Raw genomic sequence first — 25,681 nt, forward strand, 5'->3', positions numbered from 1 at the left:
CTGCTCTAATCAGCCATTTCTCCAGGGTTCCCTTTCGTGGGGAATGGTGTTTAGAAATCAGGAAGTGGTGTGCTCCCTGCTGCCGGGGTGTCATTGCTTCCAGACGCTTTCAGTGGACAGAGCCAGGAGAGAAATCTCCAGTTCATACTGCTACCTCTAATTCAAGTCCAAGGTCCTAGAGCTCTACCCTCACTTCTCACTCTACACTTGACTCTTGCTGTTTACCCTGGATCCCAATAATAACATCAGTGCACTTCAGTCACGCTGTGTAGTGTCAGAATCACTGTGCCTGTTCCATTACCACCACCAAGCTTACTAAGTAAAGTTCAGGATTTTTTCTGTGGATCTTTTTGTCCTTAAACAAGGACCAAGGTTGTGTAGTCAGAGTGCTGAGTTCCCAACCTACTTGAATGGATTCTTTTCTATGTGGGTGTGACCATGTGCCAATAAAACTAGATTCACCAAAACCAGCGGCAGGCTGGTGTAGCCTGGGGGCCATTGTGTGCACACCTCTTGTCCAGACTGTCATCCTAACAGAGCAGCTCCTGGTGCAGGGTAAGCAGCCGGCAAATAGCCGTGCCTGGACCATAGGGGCCGAGTGGGCAGGAATATCAGGCCTTCTGGGGCCCAGAGGAGGGGCATGACTGGGCCGGTTGTGCAGGGGGGCAGGGGGCCTTCTTCAGGGACAGGGGGTAGAGGCCTCTTAGATGGTAAGGTGGTCCCCCCACTCCTGGGCCCCCCAGGCTGGCCAGGTTTTAGAGGAGGGGTCCAGAGGTGAGAATGGGGAGCCATGGCCTGGAATTGGGGTGCCAGGTGGGCAGTGTTTCACCTGATCCTGGTTAGGAGGAGAGGAGAGCTTGATAAGCTGATAGCCTCCCCGGCTCTGGGCAAGCAAACACCCCACGTTTGGAAAACAAAATGAGATGCATGCTCGTCACCTCTGAACCCAGTGTCAGCCAGGGCTGGGCCTCACTGCCGCCTGCTCCCACCCAGGGGTGCTGTGCTCAGCTCCCTCCGCCCTCCTGGGGGACCCACAATGCCAGGGTGCCACCTACCCCTGCCCTACGTGCCCAGGAGGCCCAGCCCCAGTGTCCCAGACCCGGCTTCCTCCAGCAGGCTCCTGGTGCGGGGAGGGGTCCTGGCAGCCCAGGAATAACTGAGGAGTGAGGGGCGGAGGCTGGAGCTGCCCCTGTTCACACCTATCGCTGCCCTCACCCCCACTCGCCTTACCATTGGACTTGGTAGCTTGGCACAGGCCTTGGGCAAAGCCCTTTGGGCCTGGAGACAGACGTGTTATGCCTCTGGAGAGATGAGCCTGGATGTCCACTGCTGACTTTTATTTTTTGCGGTATGTGGGCCTCTCCCGTTGCGGGGCATAGGCTCCGGACGCGCAGGCTCAGCGGCCATGGCTCACAGGCCAAACCGCTCCGCGGTATGTGGGATCCTCCCGGACCGGGGCACGAACCCGTGTCCCCTGCATCGGCAGGCGGACTCTCGACCACTGCGCTGCCAGGGAAGCCCTGACTTCTCTTTTAATGAGATTCTGACGGCAGCACGCGGGCTGACTGGCTGCAGGTTCAGGTGCAGCTCTCCGTGGGCCCAGGTCTCGGTTGTAGTGCGGTTTGGCTTTTTCGGAGGCAGGAAATGCTTCTGACCTTCCTTCGGGAGCCGGGCAGGAGTCTGCTGCACGTGCATGAGCCTGCACACGTCTTCCTGTTGGTATCTATGTGTTTGTGCTTTCATGTGCAAATACGTGCGTGCCGGTTTTTGGAAAAGTCTGCAGACGAAGCACGTTGGGTGCCCCTTCCATCCCGCTGCCCCATCCGTTCGGCCATCTGCTCGTTGACGGCGGGCGTTGCGGGACTGCGGATCCGGCCTCAGGGTCTCATCTGTGATGGGGGTTGGTGGTTCCTCGGCTGGACTCTCCTAGCAAGGCCCCCCCCGGGGAGTGTCCTGTTGTAACCATGGGCTCGGCCTGGGTCTGAGCCTTTAGGAAAGCTGAATGCAGGCTGGTGCAGGAAAATAACCACTCCTCACCCCCGACAGCGGTTTCTTTCCTTGAAGGAGACCTCCTCTCCGGAAAGGAGCTGCCGGCCAGCACTGCCGGGGCAGTGGGCAGTCGACTGCGGAGCAAAAGGCCAGAGACTTGGACGTTCTCCCCCTTGCCCTGCGCTGCACGGACTGAGCCCGGCTTTGTGGAGGCTGTGAGGGGGCCAGGCCTCTCCCCACATCCCAGGGCTGCCTGGCTGAGCCTCCAGCGCCCGGGCCTTCACCGGGGCACGGGAGGGGAGCCAAGGAAGGAGCAACAGAGACACTCCCCCAGGAGGTCCTAGTCTGAGCCCCCAGTCTGAGGGAGGAAATCGCTCCCTGCCCTCTGAGAGTGCCCGGCCTGATAGGCGACCCCCTCCTCACCACTGGAGCGCCCACTTTGATGGAGATGAGGCACTCCTGCCCCAGAGGGAGCTGCAGCTTCTGCTCGAGGGGCCCCCCATCAGGGGTGAGCTGCGCGCTGGGACCCTGCCTCCCAAGAGCAGCCCGGGGCCCTTCCTCTGGGACCCTGCATTTTCCTGCCCACCCAGCCCATCCGTCAGGCCACCCCACCTGGACCGCAGAGCTCAGCCTGCAGGGACTGGCTCAGAAAAAGCCATTTCATCAGCCGTCTCACAGCCTTGCCCTCCACGGGGCCCCGTGTTCTCTTTTTTTGTTTTTTAATTTATTTATTTTTGGCTGCGTTGGGTCTTCGTTGCTGTGTGCAGGCTTTCTCCAGTTGCGGTGGGCGGGGGCTACTCTTCCTTGCGGTGTGCAGGCTTCTCACTGCGGTGGCTTCTCTTGCTGCAAAGCACGGGCTCTCGGCGCACAGGCTTCAGTAGTTGCAGCATGTGGGCTCAGTAGTTGTGGCGCGCGGACTCTAGAGCGCAGGCTCAGTAGTTGTGATGCATGGGCTTAGTGGCTCCGTGGCATGTGGGATCTTCCTAGACCAAGGCTCGAACCCTTGTCCCCTGCATTGGCAGGCGGGTTCTTAACCACTGCACCACCAGGGAAGCCTGGGCCCCGTGTTCTGATCGGGAGTGAGCACTGAGTTCATTGGCTTGGCTCCCCATGGAGAGCCCCCTGCCCCAGCTTCTTTATCTCGGTGGGAAACCTCCAGTGATTTGAACTGGGATGGAGTTGGGGTTGAGCCGGGGCTGGCGTGACAGCGGCAAAAGAAACCGAGTCCTTTTATTGCCACTTGTCACTGGCTAAGCCCACGCGAGGCCCAGAATTCCAGCCTGCTGCCACACAGCCCTCGAACTGAACTTCTTTCAAAGGTGAACCTGAACTTGTCACTTAACCAGGCTCAGCCCCCTCCCGCACTTGAATACAATCTAAACTCTTCGCCGTGCACTTCAGGGCTGCCGGGTGTGATCTGGCCCCTGACCCCCTCTCCCACCTCTGTCTTGCCACCGTGCTCCCCAACACTGACCACCTTTCTGTTTCTCAAACACGGCAAGGTCATTCCTGCCCCAGGGCTCTTGCACTTGCTGTACCCTTTGCCTGACGTGCTCTCCCCTCCCCCATCCCACATCCCAGATCTGATTCCTTCACATTTTTATTGTCTCTGACAAATACTACCTCCTAGAGAGACTTTCTCTGGTCACCCAATCTTATTGGCACCCAGTATTTTTCCCAGTATTTTTACCGTTGGGAGTAATCTTTATTTGTTTTAACTGTGTGGGCCCCTTGTTTATCTTGTTCATCACTATATTCCCAGCACCTAGACCCACGCCAGGAATATCGTAGGGGCTCAAGAACATCTGTTGGATGAATGAGGCCGTATTAGGAACTGGGTTTGTGCTAAGCTCTCCCTCACCCAGGAGTCCCTATAACTCTCATGACAACCTCCATCTACAAATGGGGAGACTGAGGCCCAGACCTGGGAAGTTATTGAGGAAATGAGGTTTAACCGCAGGCCTGATTCCACATTGATGTTCTGGCCAACACCTCCTGCTGTCCTGGGCTTCCACCCAAGATCTGCTCTTTATAGGAAAAAAAAAAAAAAAAGGAATATCAGACAATTGGAAAGGAGGAAAATCAGCAGGTACGGCCCTGGAATAATCCTCAGTGCGAGGTTTCACCTCTCCTGCCCCTTCCCCTCCTCCAGTGTTGAATGTGGCCTTTTGCTTTTGTTTCTTTTTGCAATTACTGCTGTAACATTCACATTCTTCTGCGTTCACCACACAGTCTCTGTAAACATGACGTTGAATAGATGTAGGACAGTCCACCGGGTGGATGCACCAGAGTTACCTGACTGTCCCCAGTGCTTGGGCCTCTATCTAGCCTGGTGCGCTGGGGTTGTCGATGTTTAAGTAACACCTCAATGTTGTGGCTGGAATTCAAGCATCCATCCATTCGCTCTTTGACCAGATTTCACTGTGCTCTGGGCCCTATGCTGAACAGGGAGGGTGTTGACGGGCCTGAGGCTCAGGGTCTGTCCTTGGAGTTCATGGACCGGTGTGGGAGGCAGCCGAGCAGGGCCAGAGTGGAGTAGATGTTGTCAGGCTGGAATGTGGCAGGCAGAGGAAGTGGCCGGTGCAAGGGTGGCTGGAGTGGGCTTCACGGGTGAGGATGGTGAAAAGCTTTTCCCGGGAGGGCAGTGGGTGGTGCACACCGCAGACAGGCCATCTCGAGGGCAGAGGCGTGGCCGCGTAGCGCATCCTGAGCACCCTCCAGGCCCGGGCTCTGCTCGGCCTGGAGCACAGGGAGCCTCCCAGGAGAGGTGGGAGTTGGGGCAGAGCTGGGGCCTGGAAAGCCCGCTAAGGAGCTTAGACTTTCTCCGGCAGTAGATGGGAAGCCTGATGTCTATCTCCTCTCTTTGTAAGAGTTTTTTTTTTTTCTTAAATTAATTAATTAATTTATTTTTGGCTGTGTTGGGTCTCTGTTGCTGCACACGGGCTTTCTCTAGTTGCGGTGAGCGGGGGCCACTCTTCGTTGCTGTGTGCGGGCTTCTCATCGTGGTGGCTTCTCTTGTTGTGGAGCACGGGCTCTAGGCGCGCGGGCGTTAGTAGTTGTGGCTCGTGGGCTCTAGAGCGCAGGCTCAGTAGTTGTGGCACACGGGCTTAGTTGCTATGCACCACATGGGATCTTCCCGGACCAGGGCTCAAACCCGTGTCTCCCTGCATTGGCAGGCGGATTCTTAACCACTGTTTCACCAGGGAAGCCCTTTTTTATTAAAGATCAAAATTTTATTTAAAACTGTAAAAAAAAAAAATCAAATAGCATGTAATGGTTTATCTGGAAAGGCCCTTCCTACTCCCCGTCTCCAGTCCTGCTTCCTGGAAGAAAATACTTTCACCTGTTCTGTTTTTAATCCACCGGCACTTTTCCTGTGACTCAGTTGTGTGCTCCACTGTTTCTGGGTTTATCAGTTTTTGGACATAATGTCTTGCCTCCCTGCAGTGAAGACGTGGGTTTGGCTCACACCACCACCTGCCTTCCCCGAGAGTTCTGTTCTGTTGGTGCCTTCAGACCTTTAGATAATATACGTAAGCTGTCACTTCCTCTTCCATAGACTTGCAGCTCTGTCTTTCCCTTGCATCCGCGTCATGGTAGAGCCTGGTGTGCGCTTGTCTTGCCTTGCTCCACGTTCGGTGCTGTCACGTGGGTAGCTTGAGATGGGCCATGTTAGAAGTATTTACACCACGGGAATCAGCAGACACAACACACCAGGATTCACCCCGCCCGTTGTTAAAATGTTTACCGACACAGCACTGCCGGGCTTCTGAGGTTTCTTCCCTCTGACTTGGGTTCAGGCAGAGGCCGGGTTAGCTTGGCTCCCAGAGGCTTGGCTGGCTGGCCCCGCCCAGCACTGACAGCCCTCCCTCTGTGCCGCAGCAAAGCTTCGAGGCACACCAGGACACGGCTGTGAGTGTGACACACATGGTAAAGGCGGGCAGCGGCGTCTGGATGGCCTTCTCCTCCGGCTCCTCCATCCGCCTCTTTCACACGGAGACGCTGGAGCATCTGCAGGAGATCAACATCGCCACCAGGACCACCTTCCTGCTGCCAGGTGAGGCTGCTGCTGGGCCGTCATGCCCTGCTGTCCTGGGGCTGTGAAGGGAGGGAGGGAGCAGACATCCGGGAAGCAGTTTCCACGGCCAGCCCAGCCCATCTCATTAACCCTTGAGGCAGCCTTTCGTCAGCCTTGAAAACTGGGCCTCCCTGAGGGGAAGCAGTGGGCTCAGGATTTGAACCCAGGCCTGTCCTTCCAAAGCCCTTCTGGCTGGCATCACAGCACAGCAGACGGGGGCTCGTGGGAAGTCAGGCTCTGAGCTCAGGGGACTCCCCCAAGTCAGGTGGCCGCTAAAAAGCCACGCTGGGCAGGAAGCCAGGCTCATCTATACCTCCTGCTCCTCAGGTTGACCAAAACCCCAATTCTGCCTCAAATCACCTTCAGAATAAGGCAAAGGGAAAGAGAGAAGGTCAACTAAGCGTCTCTTTCCTTAGAGGTTTCTATTTTTATTTTTTTATTATTATTATTTTTTGCGGTACACGGGCCTGTCACCGCTGTGGCCTCTCCCGCTGCGGAGCACAGGCTCTGGACGCGCAGGCTCAGCGGCCACGGCTCACGGGCCCAGCCGCTCCGTGGCATGTGGGATCTTCCTGGACCGGGGCACATATCCGTGTCCCCTGCATTGGCAGGCGGACTCTCAACCACTGCGCCACCAGGGAAGCCCTCCTTAGAGGTTTTTAAAGAAAGGCAATTGTCCCCCTTAGTTTACCTTCAGGTTTGGGGCAAGGGGAGGGTGAAGACCTTGGACATCGTCCCCTTGGGGCCCGTGCTTCCTCCTGCAGAGCTGTTTGTGAGACCCACGGAGAGGATTAAGATCTGAGCTCACCTAGCACCCCCGCTGCCACCCGGCATCTGCTGAGGCCTCCGTAGAATCGGCTCCAGGCATCTCCCCTACTGTCTGCTGCCCCAGTTGCTGCCCAGATCCCTGTGGGCTGTGCTGGGAGCCAGGGCAGACGTGTGCTCAGGGTCCATCCCTACCCCCAGTGGGCTTTAGAGCAGCCCTCAGGGCTAGCAGGCCTTGGCCTGTCTTGCCCTGACCTGGGGCTGGTCTGGGAGGGTGTGGGGAACGTCCTGTTCAAGCTTAGCCGACTGGGCTGGGTGCAGCAGCTGGGGGCACCGAAGGGCCCCAGGGCCAGGGAAACAGAGAGGCGTGGCAGGCTGAACCTGGAGCTGATGGTGAGAGGGGCTCAGCAGATGGGCCATGGCAGAGGCTGGAAGCGGCCAAGAGGGGTGGGGTGGGGGATGGTTACTAACAACAAGACCAACAACAGCAGCAATAGTACCTAGTAGCTGCCAGCCTGCCAGGAGCCCTACAGGGAGCTAGGTCCCAAGGGCTTTACGTACAGGATCTCACTGTCCCCATTTTACAGATGCAGAAACTGAGGTTTGTTCATCAGGGTAAAGTGGCCAGAGGCAGGACAGGGAGTCACATGAGGTCGGACTCAGTTCAGAGTCCCACTGGGCGTAACAGGGGAAGAGATGTTTTCAGAGGTGGCCAGAGTCCTGGCTTGGCCACTGTCGGGTCTTGGCAGGTCCCTTTGCTTCCTGGAGCCTCTGGTTCCTCTGTGGGATGGAAAGTGGCTCCTGGCTCAGGATAAATGGCGTCAGCCATGAGAAAACGCCTTGCCTAGGTCTGGGGCATCCATGAGGAGAATAAACGGCTTCCTAACCTGCTCCTGGGGTCTGGGGTAGGGGCTTGGGGGACCTATGTTATGGGTCCTTCCTCGCTCCCTCCCTCCCTCCCTCCCTCCCTTCCTTCCTTTTTTTTTAGCTTTAGTTTCATTGTCTTTCATAGTATTTATATATGAGGTAAATCTATTTTAACTACAGTAAAAGTTTCTCAGTATCACAGAAATATTTCCACATTTATGCCGATAGCTAAGTTATTTCAAGCTAGTGGAACAGTGGAAGAAATAGATAATCTTATGGGCTTTTTGCATCTTCTCAGTCTATCTGTGGGGATGGTGGAGAGTAGAGAAAGAATCAGGTTGATCACGCAGTCAGAGGCAGGCTTTGTGGACAGAGCCACTGCAGGTGGAAACCCAGCAGGCTCCCGCTGCACAGGTCCGACCCCCTGTGGGTTTAAGATGCATTTTCACGTCCACTGTCTTGACTTGTTCTTTGCAGTTACCCTTCAAGAAGAAAGGACATTGGCTTTCATGAGCAGGTAAACGGAGGCCCAGGAGGCTCAGGTCACTCCGCTGAGGGGCCAGAGCCAGGACCCGAATCACAGCTCTCTCACTGGGCGGCCTCCCCCTTCCCGGGCCTCCATTTCCCCATCTGTACAGCGAGGGCCGGAGATCTGAGTCGGAGCTCGTAAGGCAGACCAGAGCCCGGAGTTAGACAGGCCTTGCTGGGATCCTGGCTCTGCCGCCTTCCAGCTCTCTGACCGGGAGCAAATGGGGAGCCTCTCCCACCTTTCGTCCCCGCCTCTCAGGGCAGGTGTGGGCCTTACCTGAGGTGGTGAGGACAGCACCCCATGGTCCCCAGCTCCAGTGCGTGATGGTGTCGTCCACCATCGTTATCTTCATGGCAGTCCCTGCCCCTCATTGCACTGGTCCCCTTCCGCCGTGCATCACCCCCCAACCCGCCAGTCAGGGCCCCTCCCACCACATCGGCACAGACAGAAGCCACCTGTCCGCTTGCCTGACCTCCCGGAGCTGGGCCCTGGACACGTCAGAGTGGAGGCTGAGCTTCCTGTGTTCAGGGCTTCCCGAAGGTCCCGAGGAGTTACTGTCCTGGGCCTCCTTCCCCCAGGCCTGACCTTTCCTAACACTGGAGAGGCCGGGCCCCTGCTGGCCGGGACACCGTGAGCCCGAGGAGCCAGCTCTGGGTGGAGGGGGGCATCAGATCCACCCTACACTGTGCCCTGGCAGAAGAACAGAGCAGGATTCTTAAATTCTTTATTAGAGATATTTTTAAAAGGCTTTTAGATATTTTTTCTTCCCCCATCCCACCAAATGAAATAATTGTGTAATTACTAATAAATTTGTTCCTCCTCTAAGTGCGGATATGTTTTAAGGGCATGTTAAAAATTCATCACGCTTCCTTTCCCCGACCCCTTTCCTCCACTCACGTCCCCAACTGGAATTAATGCATTTTTGAACCTAAACTCCCTCCTCCTCTTAACTAGACAGGTCATTAATAAAATGTTCTCTGAGAGCCTGAGCTTTTTAAAGTTGTATATCTCCAGATAGATGGCTTGGGTGAGTTGAACACTGCTGCATTAAGTCTCTGTGATAAACTATTTATCCACCATTAGACTTCCTTTTTTCCTTTCGTTCTGTTTGTGAAGGGCCTTGTTCTTTTCCTCGAGGCAGAGTGGGAGGAGGAAGGGCCTCGGAATGAGGTCTGCAGGTGAAGTCATTTCTCCATTCGCCATCTCTTTTGGTTTCTCGCTGCCTTCCTTTCGTTTGCCAGGTTTCTGCAGTCCAGTGGGGGCCGAGGGGAGGCAGGGGCATCAGGAAATGGTCTCCTGCTGGTCCTGAGGCCCCAGGGGCCCTGGAAAAGGAGGGGAGGCATGTGAGTTGGAACATTTGCCACTGCTCCCTCTCTTGGCTGTTATTATTTTTGTGGGTTTCTGGCTCTGATGGAGCTGATCCCAAGACACTAGGTCCTTTTAATAATCACAAATATTGTCCTAATAGCCTCCATTTTTTGCTTATATATTATGGGCCAAGAGCTGTGCTCAACTGTGTGTATATATTATACTGTGTGTATAGACATATATATTTATATATATACTCCCTGTGTATATATACATATATAATATTGCTAATAATCATAAAATCGAGCAAGGGACATTTGTGATACTCATTGAACAGTGAGAGACAGTGGCTTGTTGCTTCACGCAGCTGGTAAGTGACAGCAACACCTGTGTCCTTACTCACTTCTCTGCTTTCATTCATTCATTCTCTCATTCACTCATTTACTCACAGGTCCTTTTAAAACATATTTATTGAGGTACAGTTGATTTACAATATAAGTTTCCGGCGTACAACGTAGTGATTCACAATTTTTAAAGGTTATGCCCCATTTATAGCTGCTATGACATATTGGCTGTATTCCGTGTGTTGTACGATATATCCTTGTAGCATATTTATTTTATATCTGGTAGTTAGTACCTTCTAATCCCCTTCCTCTGTCCTGCCCCACCCCCGGTCCCTCTCCCTACTGGAAACCACTAGTTTGTTCTCTAGATCTGAAGTCACAGGTCCTTTTCGAGTATCTACCGTGAACCAGGGTATTCGGCCAGGAGCTGGGGAATCAACTTTGAGACACAGATAAGCTGCTGCCCTCAGGAAGCTTACATTTGGGAAGGCAAACAGTAAATGAGCAAAGGGAGAAATAGAGGAATTACAGACCTTGAGCAGAGCCAAGAAGAGAAGATAGGTGGTGACGTGAGGGGCTCACAGCCCGAGCCTCCTGCACTTTCTGATTTCACCAGGGCTGGAATCACCCACGGCTGGGCTGTCCTCTGAGGCTGTCCTCGTGGTTGGGAGCCTACACTCTCTGAATTGATGAGGATGTGGGGAAGAGTCCCAGCTCCCCCAAACCCAGATACTGTTTGTGAAATGGCCCCTGACAAACTGGCTTTTTTCCCACCGTGGCTTCCATTTCCACATTGAATCAACACTATGAATAAGAATCGCTGAGTTTGCATCACGTCGCCAGACTCCTATATCCCACTGCCTGCTGACAGCTCCACTTGGGTATCTAATGTGCATCTCAAACGACATCCAGTATTGAACTTGGACTCCTACTCCAAGCCTGCTCCTCCTTGGTCTCGGTCCACAGCACTGCCATGCACCCAGCTGCTTGAGACAAAAAACTCTGAGCTGTCCTTGATTCCTCTCCCCTCCCCACTCCCCGTCAGTCTGTCAGCAGGTCTGTCTCTAACCTGTTGGTTTCTCACCATCTCCCTGCCACCACCGTGTCTCAGATGCCACCATCCCTGCCTTGCTGGTCTCCTTGCTCCCCCCATCACCCCTGTCCTCCGTCTCATTGCAGCTAACATGCTCCTCTAAAATCCGGGGGCATCACTCCCCTGCTTAGACCTGCCAGTGGCACCACATCACGCTCAGAATGAACAGTCAAAGCCCTAGCCCTGGCCCATCCACTCTTCTGACCCTCCCCCCGTTGTCTCGCAGAGCCCTCATCCCCAAGCTGCGCTGGCTCAGTCCTCCACAGACCGCGAGCTCATCTCGTCACAGGGCCTTTGCACGTGCCGCCTCCAGGGCTTTTGCTTGGGTCTTGGCGTGGCTGCCGCCTCCTTGTCATTGGATGCAGCCTCCCCATCCCCCCAGGAAGCAGAGGAAGGCACAAAGCCCCGGCATCCTCCCACCCGCTCTCTGCCTCACTGCCCCGTTTCACTCCTCTGCCTAGTAGCTATGTTCCTTGTTTCTGTTTGCTTTTCCTCTTTCCCCTCCCAGGGCTGCATTAGTACAGTAGCTACCATTAAAATTAAAATTAAAAGAAATTACAAACTCAGCCCCTCAGTCCCACTCGCCATATTTCAAGTGTCAGTAGCCATATGTGGCTAATGGTTACCGAATTGGACAGTGTGGTAGAGAGCCTTTCCCTTATTGTAGAAAGTTCTAGAATGTTTGCTCCTTAGGAGCAGAACTTTGTGTGCGTGGTTCCCCCTCTGCCTCCAGCACCGAGTGCAGCGTCCTGCGCACAGTAGGTCCTGGGGATGTGCTGGGGTGCCGAGTGAATGGATGGGTGATGGTATAGACCAGTGTGTTAGGAAATGCTGTGTGAACCCCAAGATAGTAACCTTCCTTCTGGGGTGACCATGGAGCCACACCATTCTGCTCTGAGACTCTGCTCTGCAGAGGAAGCCCATACACCTACAGGTACGGAACTCAAGTAATTTGCTCGAGTAGAGAGGCAGTGAAAGCATCAGGCTGTAAGAAGCGGCAGGGCTGAGCTCTGCTCCTCCCCACTCCCCACCCCGCACTCATCAGCTGGGTGACCTCTTTGGACCTTAATATCCTTGTCTGGAAAATGGGCACAGCATCTGGGTCTTGCGTACCTCTCAGCTGTCGCAAGGCTTATGTCAGGCTAGGGCAGGTATACGAAGTGCTTTGGAAACTGCAAAGCAGTATTTCACAAAGTGTGGTCCCAGGCCCAGCAGCATCGGTATCCTGGGAACTTGCTGGAAATGCAGTTTTGGGGCTCACCTCTGGGGTTGGCCCCTCAGTTATCAGCCCTCCTGGTGGTGCTGATGCATGCCCAGCTTGAGAACCCCTGTTCTAAGCATCACTTCACGTCATGGCATGACTTTGAATTTGAGGAGAGAATAATCTTGTCCTTGGGCAGAAGAATTCAGGCCAGAAGTGAGACGGCCCTTTGGAGGGGCAGGAGTGGGCTCCCAGCCCCTCCGTCATGCCCATTCCCGTTGACCGGAATTGTTAGCAACGGAACAGCAGCGAGGATGGCAGACGGCCCCTACCTGTGAGTGCCATGTACCAGCCACTGGATTATGTAATTTACAATCATTGGCTCATTTACTCCTCAGGACAAGGCTTTGAAATATCATCATTGTCGCCTTTTGCAAGCGAGGGAACCATGCCACAGACAGGTTTTGTTTCTGGCCCCGGGACATGGAGCCAGGAAGTAGCAGAGCTGGGGTTTGAACCCAGCGCCTGGCCCCGCAGCCGTGCTCGCACTCACCACGCTGTGCAGCCCGTACTGTGCTTCCTCCCTGTGAAGAGCAGGGGGACCCGCCTTCCCTGCTATTGCTATTCTCACTAAAAGGAACAGACAGCCCCGGGGATAGCCGGATAAGAACTGATCTGGACTGACATCAGAAACATGCTAGCGCCTGGCGCTGAGTGCCCGTTTCACTGCTGGGACCGGGGGCTGCAGGGTACACTGCCCTCGCCAAAGGAAGGGCCCATGTGGGCAAGATGTTAAGCCCGGGCTGGAAACCAAGGGGCTGCAACAGACTGCCAACTCACCTGGACCCCTCCCCATGCATCCCGTCTGTGCCATCTGCTTCACCCTCAAACCCCCACTTTCCCAGGCCTCCCTTCACTCCCCAGCTGGCCAGCTGTGTCCCTGGCATGGGCGGCCCTTAGTGCACACCTTGTGCCAAGATAAGCCAGCCATGCTCACGTGGGCCAGTACCGTGGCCTTCCCTCATAGCATCCTCAAGGAAGCCCCACTTTACAGAGGAGGAAACTGAGGCTGCGTCGGGGGAGCCCTCAGCTGGGGGACCCAGGGGCCAGACCCCAGCCGGGTTAGCCTCCCAAGCCCCAGATCATAATCACAACCCTGTCTAGCTTCTTGCTTATCTCAGGAGAGGAGCCCAGACTGTGCCATTTTCTCACCTGCCGTGGCCCCCATCCACTGCCCCCTCCCCCGCCAAGAGGATGTACCGCTCATGCTGGCTTCTCCCTCTGCAGGCCAGAAGCACCTGTGTGTCACCAGCCTCCTCATCTGCCAGGGTCTGCTCTGGGTGGGCACTGACCAGGGTGTCATTGTCCTGCTGCCTGTGCCTCGGCTGGAAGGCATCCCGAAGATCACAGGTGAGGCTCTGGGAGCCAGTGCTGCAGGGCCCGGGGTGTCAGCTACCTGCGGCCAGGGAAGGGTGGGTCTCGTGCCCAGATGTTTGCGCTCTCTTCTGATATGGGGGTGGGGGTCCATTCTCTAAGGTCCTCTGTCATCGCAGGTGGCACTGTGGCTCAGTGGAATTAAATCACCTTGGCCTTGCAGTCTCCTTCTGAGTCTTCCTTCTGAGTCTCAGTTACCTAAGCTAGCAATGGGCACAGTAGGCATATTGGCCAGATGGTTTGGGGATTGGCTGAGACACCTGACTCATGGTAGAGGATCTGCTGGGCCCCTTCTGCCCCCTCCCCACAGCAGCTTCAAAGTGTCCAGGCTCCAGTGGTAGAAATAACTGAGGGCTCCTGGGTCTGGGGATCCATGTGCAGCTGTGTTTGCATGGATTAGAGGGAGGGCTGCCCTGACTGTGGCACTGGGGTCCAGGATCAGGGAAGACCCCAGAGCTCTGGGCTCCTCTCTGCCTCTGTCCTGAGGGTGATGACGAAGTGGCCTCTTTCAGCTGCTGCTGGAGGGCAGGGCTGAGTGCAGTGGGAGGGAGAAGTCCTGAGGGACCAGCCCCAGGTGGAGCTCAACCTCTCTGCTAAAGAAGACTCTCTTCCTAAATTGTAAGATTTCCCATTTTCATGATTTTATCACATAGGTCAATCTGTTCATCCCAGGCTTGGTCCTGGGGTTGCAGGGGTGCGTTGGGCAGAGACCCTGCCCCCAAATGCTGAGAGTCTGGTAGGGGCAGCTTGTAGTCAGGGTAGCAGGTGCTGTGATGGCAGGTGTCCTGGAATCTGCAGGGCATAGAGACAGGAGTGATCATTTCTTCAGGCTGAAGGCAAGAAGGGTGCCCTGTGGAGGAGCTGAGCTGGGCTTCAAGGCTGAGCTAGAGTTAGGCGGATGGGAAAGGCTCTCTGGGCAGAGGCGATGGCTTGGGCAACAGCACAGAGATGTGAGGATGGCTCAGGCAGGGAGCTGCAGGTGCTTTCACACCGAGGTTCCCCATGTGGTTTATAAAGTCATTCGTGTTCCCCTGCTCCAGTTCTCCAAAGAAAGTAACGCTGGAGCATTGAGAGCCCTCCCCCAGACCCATGGCCTTCTGGGAAGATAACAACGTAGATTGCAGTAACCAAAAAAAAAAAACCCAAAAACCAAAAACAAACCCCAGAAATTCTCCAAGAGACCTGTTGGGTCTTTAAAACTCTGGGCCTTTGGGCCCCTTCTCTCTGCCCTCTTCCTGCAGGGAAAGGCATGGTCTCGCTCAACGGTCACTGTGGGCCTGTGGCCTTTTTGGCCGTGGCCTCCAGCATCTTGGCCCCCGATATCCTGCGGAGTGACCAGGAGGAGGCCGAGGGGCCGCAAGCCGAGGAGGACAAGCCAGACGGTCAGGCTCACGAGCCAGCACCCGTGCCTGCGAGCCACGTGGGCCGCGAGCTGACCCGCAAGAAGGGCATCCTTCTGCAGTACCGCCTGCGTTCTACTGCCCACCTCCCGGGCCCACTGCTCTCTGTGCGGGAGCCGGAGCCCATGGACGGCTCAGCCCTGGAGCACAGTGAGGAGGACGGCTCCATCTACGAGATGGCTGATGACCCCGACGTCTGGGTGCGCAGCCGGCCCTGTGCCCGGGACGCCCACCGCAAGGAGATCTGCTCGGTGGCCATCATCTCCGGAGGGCAGGGCTACCGCAACTTCGGCGGCGCCCCGGGCGGCAGTGGGAAACCAGCCCTGTGTGGGGAGACGGACAGCGCCCTCCTCATCTGGCAGGTGCCCTTGACGCTATAGCCCCCACCCAGGCCACGCAGCCAAGCCAGGCTCTCGGCCTGCTGTGGACCCGCCCAGCGGTCCAGGGTCCCCAGGGAGCACTGGGTGGCAGTGCCTTCCAGGGACCTGCACGGCGCCATGCGGACGGGCCTGGAACTCTGGTAACTACCTGAGCAGGGCAGAGGAAAACCTCTTCCTTTTTAAGAAAAAAAAAAAAATTCAGAGTGTTTAGGGGAGTGGTTTGGGTTTGGGGAGAGGGAGGACACCTCTGGAGAAGATGGCCTTCTTTTCAAAAGCAAAAAACACAAAACCTCACAATTGCCTGGCAAGCCCAGTGCCTCTTGTCCAGGCCCGAGCGGGGCTCAGGGGCGGCCACGCACCCTTCCTGGAAGGGTGCGTGTGTGTGAGTGTATGAGAGTGTGTGGGCTGGTGTGTGAATATATATAAATACGTATATATGGTGTATATTATATGTGTATAAAGTCTGTACATATTGGAGCTCTGGGAGATGCTGGAATAAAAGGCAAGAATAACGTCAGTCCTTGGATTGAGGGTTGTTTTTTTGTTTTGTTTTGTTGTTTCGAGATGTGATGGGCGAAGAGACAGAGCAGCTGTCACTGGATAGGGGTTGTTCTGGAACCAGCAGGAAGGATCCAGGCCAGGCACCGCGAGAACAGGCCCTAGAACTGTGCTGTCTGGTGCAGTCGCCGTTGGTCACATGTAGCTGTTTAATTTTTTAATTAATTAAAATGAAATAAAATCACAGATTCAATTGTTCAGTCCCATTAGCCACATTTCTAGTGTGGCTCAAGGTGCCCAGGTGGTGAGTGCCAACCGCATTGAACAGCACAGGTACGACTGTTTCCATCACCCCAGAAAGTTCTCTTCTGCTCGGGGAGGGGCTCTTGGGAGTTTCTTTTCTGAAAGTTTTTGGAAGAGAAGGCTGGGCCCCAGCTCTGGAATGGTGTGGAGGCACAGGCCTTGGCATCCATCTGGCAAGCCTGGGAGGAAAAGAAACTGAAGGGCTTCACTGTGTGGAGGGTGAGGGTCTGGGGCTGTTGGTAAGGGCAACAGAGCCACGAGGGAGGGGGCTGAGGCCCCTGGGTCTGAGGGAGGATGGGGTGAGTTCCAGGGGCTGGGAGCAGAGCCCAGGCTGTGGGGTGGGATTGGCAGGTGGGGAACTGGCTCAATATCCATCCTTAAGTTTCTGGAGCTGCTTATAGAAAAAACACCAAAACCCAAACCCACCACCCCGAAGGGAAGTGTTCCCTCCATCTTCCCACCCAACCATCCACCTCTCTGTCATCTGTCGGCGTGTCTGTTTGCCCACCACCCACCCACCCACCTGTCCTCCCTTCCACACGTAACGGCGGCCACACTGGGATACAGGGAGGAGGGAAGCTGAGGCGGGAGGCAAACCTCGAAATGAGACCCGGCCTCACGGCTCGATGCGATTCCATGGGAAGCTCCGCGAACCCAGGCGAAGAGGCGCCAGGGAGGGGACATTTCAGCCGTGTCCCGACTACCCGATGGGACCTCGTGCACTGGAGGAGTCACTTCCTTGTTTGCTCCTTTCACACGCCCCTCGAGCCCCGCTGTACGCAGGCACCATGCTAGTTGCTGGGGCCACGGAGGTGAGCAAGGCCACAGCCAGCCCTGCCCCTTGTCCTCAGGAAGTACATGCTTAGCGGGTAGGGCAGGCGTGAGCCAGTGGGCGAGGGCTGGGGGAGGTCAAGGGTGCTGCAGGGACGGGGAAGGGCCTTGTGGAGGGAAAAGCCTGTGCACAGGTTGGCTTATTCCTGGCGGGGGGTGGGGTGCGGGTGAGTGTTGCAGCATGGTTGCCCAGGAGGAGGAGGGGAAGCTGTGTCTGGAGGAATCCTGGCCCTGGACACTGGCCAACTACATCCACTCCAGATGAACCCATCTTCTCTGGACCTCAGTTTCCCATTTTGTATCAAAGGGAGGCTTGTTACCTCCAATGGGAGAGGAGTGTCCTTTCTAAGTACAAATGGGATAAAGAACATATCTTGGGCTTCCCTGGTGGCGCAATGGTTGAGAGCCCGCCTGCCGATGCAGGGGACACGGGTTCGTGCCCTGGTCCGGGAAGATCCCACATGCCATGGAGCGGCTGGGCCCGTGAGCCATGGCTGCTGAGCCTGCGCGTCCGGAGCCCGTGCTCTGCAACAGGAGAGGCCACAACAGTGAGAGGCCCGCGTACCACAAAAAAACAAACAAACAAACAAACAAAAAAAACATGTCTTCATTTTCATTGCTCAAGTTAATTACTGAGTGCACTGTCTGGGTGGGGCTCCCCGGGGGAGCTGGACGGGACTTTTCCTGGGACAGCGACTGGCAGGTAGAGGCCGCTTGGGACAACAGACAAGCCTGGAGTCTAGGATCCGGCAGGCCTGCATTCACGTCCAGCTCTGCCACAGCCCTGCCGTGTGTCTTCCAGGGCATCCCTTCACCTCCAGGCCTCGGTTTCCTCGCCTCTAACATGGGGACGATGATGCCTTGAAGAATTACCGAGGACAAGTGTTAACAGGTCCATGGAAAGCACCAGAATGGTCCTCCAGCAGCGGCTCTGTGATGATTGCTTATGTCGTCGCAGCCTGCCTTGTTCCAAACGATTTGAGGCAGGCTGTTCATATTAAGAAGTCTCCCCCTTTTGTGCAGGAGTTAGTGTCTGAGAGCTTTGCGGGTCTGTTAGATCCTAGCCCTGCAGATCGCTCCGCTGAAGAGGACCCGGGAGATGTGATGGGGCCCGTGAAATCTGTCACTGAGCAATTGAATGACTCTGCTACTGTAGTGAAATTATCATATCAGTCAACGGCTCCTCTCTCGAGTCTCTGACAACAGAGCGAGGGAGGAGCGGGGGGCGTCGGAAACGGCTCCCGAGTCGAGTGGAGGATGTGCCTCGCATAGGAGAGGAGAGGCCCTCACTCTATATTCAGCAGAGTAATAATAACCGCAAGTGCTCTGGGTGTGCCGGCTCGTTTCATCCTCGTAGCCGAGCCCTGAGTAGCGGCTCTGTTTGCCTCATTTTGCCGGTAAGGGATCTGAGGCTCAGGGAAGTTAAGCAGCTTCCTGAAAAGTGTCAAGGCCAAGACTGAGGTAGGTCTGTCTGCCGCCAGAGCCAGACTCTTAGCCACCAGGTGACTCTGCCCCCAAGAGCAAAACTTGGGAGACAGAGTTCCAACTGTGCTTTACCCACTTACTAGCTGTGTGACATCAGGCAAGCACCGTAACCTCTCTGTGTCTCAGGGAGGGGATGGTAGACAGTTCCTGCCATGGGAGCTGGGTACCATTCATTCAGGGTTTATTGAAAGCCTACTATGTGCCAGGACCCGGATCCAGATGGGCACTGGGTAGACTGGTGAACCAGACACCCGGTACGCACCTGCCCCCCATTCTATGGGGGTTGCAGAGGGAACAGAAGATAAATAAGTAAAATGTGTCAGATGGTGTCTGTGCTCTGGAGAGGAATGACACAGAGAAGGGGGTTAGAAAGTACTGGAGAGGGGACTCTGCTGTTAAACCGGGTGGCTGGGGAAGCCTCGCTGACGATGTGACGTTTGAGCAAAGAGCCGAAGGAGGAGCAGACATGAGGCCCTAGAACATTTCGGGCGGAGGGAACAGCAAGTGCAAAGTGCCGAGGCAGGAGGGCAGCTGGAACGGAGGGGGGGGGGCGGTGCGTAGGAGCTGGTCCTGCGTTATTAGGTCAGTTTGTGGAGGGACCTTGCCTTTTCCTTGGTGACATGGGGGGTCATCGGAGGGTTTCGAGCCGAGGAATGATGCCATCTGTCTCTGGCTTTCTAACAATCACTCTTGGCTGCTAAGATGAGGAGACTGCGTGGGGGCAGGTGTAGAAGTGCGGAGGTCAGGAGACCACCTGTTGTAATCCAGGTGCAAGATGCTGGAGGCCGGGACCACCGTAGGCGTGGTGGAGGTGAAGGGCGCCAGTCATTGTGGATGGGTTCTGCTGCTGGAGTCCACAGGGTTAGCTGATGGGTAGGCTGGGAGGGAAAGGGGAGTGAGGGATGACCCCAAGGTGTCTGGCCCGAGCAACTGGAAGGACACAGCTGCCATTTACTGAGGTGGGGGCGGGGGTTGGAGATAGCTGTGGAATGGCTGGTTTTCTAGGGGGAGACCAGGAGTTGGGTTTGGGGCTCATTACTGTTGAGTTGCCATTGGACATCGGAGTGGAGAAGCAGGGGGCGCGGTGGCTCTGTGCGTTTGGAGCTGTCCAGGGAGAGGTCCAGGCTAGAGGCAGGTGTGAGCCTGGCTGTATCTCAGGGGAGCAGAGGAGATGGAGGAGACGAGAGAACAGCACAGGGAAGGCGGGTGTTGGGAGGTCTGGGAGATGAACGCAACACCCAGGGAGCCTGAGAAGGCCTGGCCCAGACCAAGGGGAAAACCAAGAAGGCGAGACGTCCTGGAAGCCACGTGAGCGGGTTGGAAGGAAGAGGGAACGATCTTCCACGTCCAATGCTGTGGAGAGGGTACGACGAGGCCTGAGAACTGACCTTCAGTTTAGCCACGTGGAGGCCATTGGTGACCTTGACAAGAAGAATTCGGGCAGAGTGGTGGGGAATGGCCTGATGGAAGGGGGTTCAAGGTCGAACAGGAGGCGAAGAACTGATTGGTCTGGGCGAAGAGCCCGGGGAGCAGGGTCCAGGGTGAGGCTCTGAGGCTGAGGCAACCTGGGTGGTCCTTGGGGCCCCTGTGGTTGGGATGGAGGGAGTGATAGGCGTGGATGCCATAGCTCCGAGGGCCCAGAGCATATCAGACCATGTGCCTTAGCCCCTTGCCCTTGCCTGAGGGAAAACCACTCTTTTCTTTACCCCCGATGAGCAGATACAGCCTCCAGATGAGACCCTCATTAGGAGGCAGCTGTGACCTGGACACGTCTCCCTGCTGGGGTTCTGTGCAGCTGCTGATTGGGGATCTCAGGCTGATGGCAGGCTGCTCGCCACCCACCCATGTGTGCCTCAGCCTGCTCTCTCCCTCCTGCTGTCCTTCCCTGCACACAAGGACACTCACCACTTGGGCCATCGCAGACAAGCTGGTCCAGACCGTCCTCTTCCCTGCTGTCCCCATCCCTCTCCCACCCTGGTGGGCATGACAGGGACACAGATCCCTGCCCACGGCTCTGTCTCCCTTCATCTTCCTGACTTTCTCCTGGACTTGTGAGGCCCAGGGTGTGGGCTGGGAGTGCGCTTCCCTCCCCGGGAGCCCACATAGTGTCTATCCTCAGGCTTGTCTCCTCCAGTCTCCCCCATTTCCAACTTGCTGATTAAAATGGGATTTCTGGCCTGGGAAGAGCTGCTCTGTGGCCTGTGGGGGTCTCTGGGCTCAGACGTGGAGCTTTGCTCTTGCTTCATCAAAGGAAGTGACTTGGCCTGGGTTTCCCCAGAAGCAGATCCTGAGACAAGGATTTTGATTCAAACTGGGGACACTGAGATGGGACGTGAGACAGGGATGGGACAGAAGCCAGAGCAGTGTGTGTTAACTGAGCAGGTGACCCATGCTGGGGAGCTCGGGAGACATGCAGAGCCTCAGAATTCCCCAACTTCGGGGTCAGGACACTGGGCATACATCCCCACCTCTTGTCAGTAGGGTCCCTGGCCGAGGCTGCTCCCAGAGCCATTCATTCAGCCCTCCAGCCTGCTTCACTGCAGCCAGAGAGATGGCCTCGGGCCGAGCATCCCCCGTGCCCCCAGTAGCGCATGGACTGCTGTAGTGAGTGCCCAGGAGAGCTGGCTGTGGCTTTTATAATTTTTAAATGTTTTCTTCCCCAACAAAGCCAGGTTTTCAAGAAGATAGTCTTTGTTTTTGGTTTTTTTTTGCGGTACACAGGCCTCTCACTGTTGTGGCCTCTCCCGTTGCGGAACACAGGCTCCGGACGCGCAGGCTCAGCGGCCATGGCTCACGGGCCCAGCCGCTCCGCGGCATGTGGGATCTTCCCAGACCAGGGCATGAACCAGTGTCCCCGGCATCGGCAGGAGGACTCTCAACCACTGTACCACCAGGGAAGCCCAAGAAGATAGTCTTGCTATGGACACAAAAATGTCTAATTTGGAACTCAAAGCTGGTTGTTTCTTTTAGGTTTCATCCCCTATGTCTTAGTCAGCTTGGGCTGCTGTAACAAAGACCATCATTGGGTGACTTTAACAATTTCTTTCTCAGTCCTGGAGGCTGGGAAGTCCCAGATCAAGGTGCTGGATGATTCAGTGTCTGGTAAGAGCTCTTTTCCTGGCTTGCAGGCTGCTTTCTTGCTGTATCATCATGTGATGGAGAGAAGATGCTCTGGTGTCTCTTCCACTTATTATAAGGGCACTAATCCCATTCATGAGGGCTCCACCCTCATGACATAATCACCTCCCACAGGCCCCACTTCCAAATATCATCACATTGGTGGTTGGGACCCACATTCAGCCCATAACAACTTCTCTCTCCTCCCTTGCAACACACACACACACACACACACACACACACACACACACACACGCTATCTGGCATTGTTTTAGTGGGGTGGGGGCCAGGGAGATGTTGACTAATCAAGATTTATAGGGGATGAAAATAAACCTCGGGCTTATATCTCAAACACATCACCTCGCTATACAACTGGGTACTTTGCACTAGAATCACTGGGGATATGAAATTGTTCTTGTTCTCATGGAACATGCAGTCCAGCAAGCAGGGTACTGGTGCCAAGGAGATTCAATTGAGGGAGGCTTTCTGGAGGCAGTGAGGTGTGGTGCAGCAGATTCAGGCTTTGGAGTGATGCAGATTTGCGTTTGAATTTTGGCTCTATCATGTATTTACTATGCGGCCTTAGACAAGGGACAGGCTTCTGTACTTCCACGTCCTCAGCTGAATAAATGGGTTAATAATGCCTTCCTTGCAGGGTGGCTGTGAGCGCTTAGTAGATGTTAGGTATTAGCTATTACTATCATTACTACATCTTCTAGTCCTGCTGCTACTGCTACAAGCATTATTTCAGTGAATCTTCAAACTTAACTGGAAAAGGGGACTTCCCTTGTGGTCCAGTGGTTAAGACTCTGCGCTCCCAATGCATGGGGCCTGGGTTCGATCCCTGGTCAGGGAACTAGATCCTGCATGCCACAACAAAAAGATTCCACACATGGCAATGAAGACCCTGCATGCTTCAGGTAAGACACAGCGCAACTAACTAAATATTAAAACAAAAGAAACAAACAACAACAGAAAAACCAAAAACCAAAACTAACTGGAAAGGGAGGGAGATGAAGAAACCGAGGCTCAGAGGGAGCAGTAAGCTGCAGTGCACACAGCCCGGGGAGGGAGATGAGGATGGGGGGGCAGAGTCTGCCATTCTGGGAGGGCTGGCTCCAGGAGGGACTGGGGCTGGGCTAGGGGTGGGGGCTGTGTTCTGGCCCAGGCTCTCCTGGCCTGTTGCCAAATCCTAGGCCCAGCTCAGGGGAAGCTCAGCTGTCCCTCCCTGAGGCCAGAGCCACGTGGGGCTCCTTTTTGTCCTGTCTGAGGGGAACCAGCCCTCCTGACACCAGCATGTTTCGTGTGACCCTATGAAAGTCCAGTACACACACATGTAAGCTTGCCCCATTATTCCTTAGAGGTCGCAGAACCTCTGAAACCTGCTTTCTTGTGGGTCTGATCCTGCTCTCTTTAGACTGCCATGCAGGTGCATGTGTGTTCGTGTGGGCGGGGTCCACACGAGGACGGAGTCAGCTTCAGCCGCAAAACATGAGGATGTTAACAGCACTGACTGTCTTGATGGGCAAGACAGAGCCAGACGAGAATGTTCCAGGTCTGATGGGGGAGAGGTACTTGTTCTCAGGGAGCTCCCAGTCTGATGGAGGACTCACAGCCTTTCTCACCTAGTTTGATGGAGAAGTTGCGACTAGCAACAGGGAGACATGGGCCTGTTCTAGGGAACCCCAAACTTGATGCGGGAGACCCAGCCCAACTCTCAGGGATCTGCCAGTTTGATGGGGAAGATGCAGTTTCTCCCCAGGAGGAGACCCTAGTCTGATGGGGGAGATCTATCTCTTCCCTCGGAGGATTCTCCAATCAGATGGTGGAGACCCCCAGCCTGAAGTGGGAGATAATCCCTTGCCCTTGGTGAGCTTCCAGTCTGACAGGGGAGGCAGGACCCTCAATGTGAAGAGATCTGATAACAAGACACAACAGAAACTTCTTCACAACACAGACCTAATTACAGCGCTGCTGAACTGCTCTCAACCCCTCATATACACTTTCCTGGGGAAATAGCAGATAGCAAGAATGTGTAAATTGAGGACGATTAATATAATTACCTGAGCTATTTCTTGTTATCTTTTCATATCAACAGAAACCACAAACCTTTCCTGTTGAGAAGCCTGGCCATTATGGGCTCTCTCCCCCAGGCAGACAGCTGGCTCCTTCTCTGCAGGGAACAGATTCTTACAGGTGCCCCATCCTGGAAGCCAGCCCCTCCGACGGATGGGCAGGCTGTGTGGTGGAGAGGGTGCTGGGCCTTTAGTCAGGAGATGTGGGTTTGAGTTTTGTCTCTGTCACCACTTTGCGTGTGACCCACGGGTCCCCACCTCTGTGAGCCCAAGTCCTGCCCAATAGTAATGCAGAGGTGCTGAGCTCTCGTCCAGGTCCAGGCACCGTATTAAGTGCGTTATAACCTTGATGGCAAGGAATCGGCACAACCACCCCCCAAGGAGGTTCTGTTGTTATCCCCACTTTACAGATGAGGAAACTGAGGCTCAGAGAGGTGAAGTCACTTGCCCAGGGTCACACAGCACAGAAGAGGACCCCAGGGCTGTGGCCTCCCATACCCTTAACCCTGCATTCCCTGCCGCCCTATCCTCAACCCCTGTCCCAGCCCCGCCCCCTCCCTCTGCTGCCTGAGGACAGAGGTGTGAGAACAGGGGCCCAGGTGCCAGTGCAAGCCACAGAATGTTTGCGGACCTTTAGCTTCGGTTTCCTCTTCTAGAACGTGGGGATAGTAACAGCACTGATCACATGAGCTGTTTTGAGGATGAAATGAGTTAATTCATGTAAAATGCTCCGAGCAACCCCTGGCCCACCGTGAGCCCTCATTAACTGGCTTATTATCTCACACAGGAGCCCTGCCAGGCGTCTGTATCTGAGATGCCCCTCTTTAGAGCGTTAAACGTGCCAGGAACGTTGTGAGCCCTTAGCACCTCCTTTAGAGAGGCGTAGCTCGGGGAACTCAGCAGTGTGTGCAGAAAGTCTTACTGGTTCTGCTGCCTCAGGACACAGAGAAACTGGTTCCTCTCACCAAGTGTTTTTGGAAAATAAGGACAAAGTGCAGTGAAAACTGTCCTGATAGGTATCACATTGTGAGCTGTTTAAGGGGTCCATAAAATAGGCAGTTTAAGTTTGCAGAAAACATACCTGTGCTTGAGCAAGTGATACCCCAGAGCAGGCTTCATTCATTGCTGTGCCCCAGGCTCAGGGCGGGGCCCCGGAGCAGATACAGTCCTTGCCCTCCTGGAGCTAAGCCCCTAGCCTCGAGGCCAACACAGGTGTGAAAAGAAAAGGTCCTTGGAGACCCAATGTGTCTCCAAGACACATTGAGAGAAAGCTGGTTTGGGGGGGTGGGTCTCACAGCTCTGGGGCCTCCCACTTGCTGGTCTCAGTTTCACCTGTTGTAAGATGGTGATAACAGTTCCTTATCCTGGGCTGCTGCCAGGAGTGAAGGAGCCGTGTGTGGAAAGCACTCAGAACAGGGCCTGCCCACTCAGTGGTAGCTGTTTTTAATTGAATGATATTAACAATGGGGCTGATAGGTAGTGAGCATGGGGGTATATGCGGGCAGGGAGGTGGGGCTGGGGAGCATCCTCTTCCAGGGCCCCATCTGGAGGGAAGGGAGATCCTGGGAGCTCAGCTGCAGGGGAACAGGGCACCACTGTGAAGCTGGGCTCTGTTGGCAAACCCAGGGCTGGGGGCTCCTGGTTCCAAGGGTTGTGGTCAGGGTCTGTGGCCCAGGGTGATTAGGGCTCCCTCAGCTCCGTTCCAGAAGGCCTCCAGAGTTCTTTGAGCCTGAACCTAACTCTGACTGACAGACACAATTTTATCCCCCTGTTATTTCTGCTAAATTAGGTGACCGGGCCTTTTTCTTTGGCAAATCCAGGGACATACATTTGCATGCTATTTTGCATAAATCAGGGATCATTTGCATCAATTTGCATGTTTCTCTGGATATGAGGTTCAAGAGGCCCAAACTCAATGTGTGTGAAATGAAATGAGTATGTTGAGTCCAACCCCTCTGAGCTGGCCTGAACCCCACAGGCAGGG

The 25,681-nt window shown here is 55.1% G+C and overlaps 1 protein-coding gene across 10 annotated transcripts in view; it reads left to right on the forward strand.

The window, feature by feature from the left end:
* The window catches only part of ARHGEF10L (Rho guanine nucleotide exchange factor 10 like), a 162,086-nt gene extending 146,441 nt beyond the window's left edge, over nt 1-15,645 (forward strand). For 9 of the 10 annotated variants that reach the window (XM_067722085.1, XM_067722053.1, XM_067722102.1 and 6 more), the window contains 3 exons: nt 5,872-6,046; nt 13,462-13,584; nt 14,850-15,645. In XM_067722085.1, coding sequence (XP_067578186.1) covers nt 5,872-6,046; nt 13,462-13,584; nt 14,850-15,388 — 837 coding nt within the window. In that variant the 3' untranslated portion in view covers nt 15,389-15,645. The remainder of the gene's footprint in view (nt 1-5,871; nt 6,047-13,461; nt 13,585-14,849) is intronic. The other variant, XR_010939627.1, reaches the window with a different exon arrangement.
* Nucleotides 15,646-25,681: the final 10,036 nt, after the last annotated feature.

The sequence above is a fragment of the Pseudorca crassidens genome, chromosome 2 (genome assembly GCF_039906515.1).
Source record: "Pseudorca crassidens isolate mPseCra1 chromosome 2, mPseCra1.hap1, whole genome shotgun sequence".
Classification (NCBI taxonomy): domain Eukaryota; kingdom Metazoa; phylum Chordata; class Mammalia; order Artiodactyla; family Delphinidae; genus Pseudorca; species Pseudorca crassidens.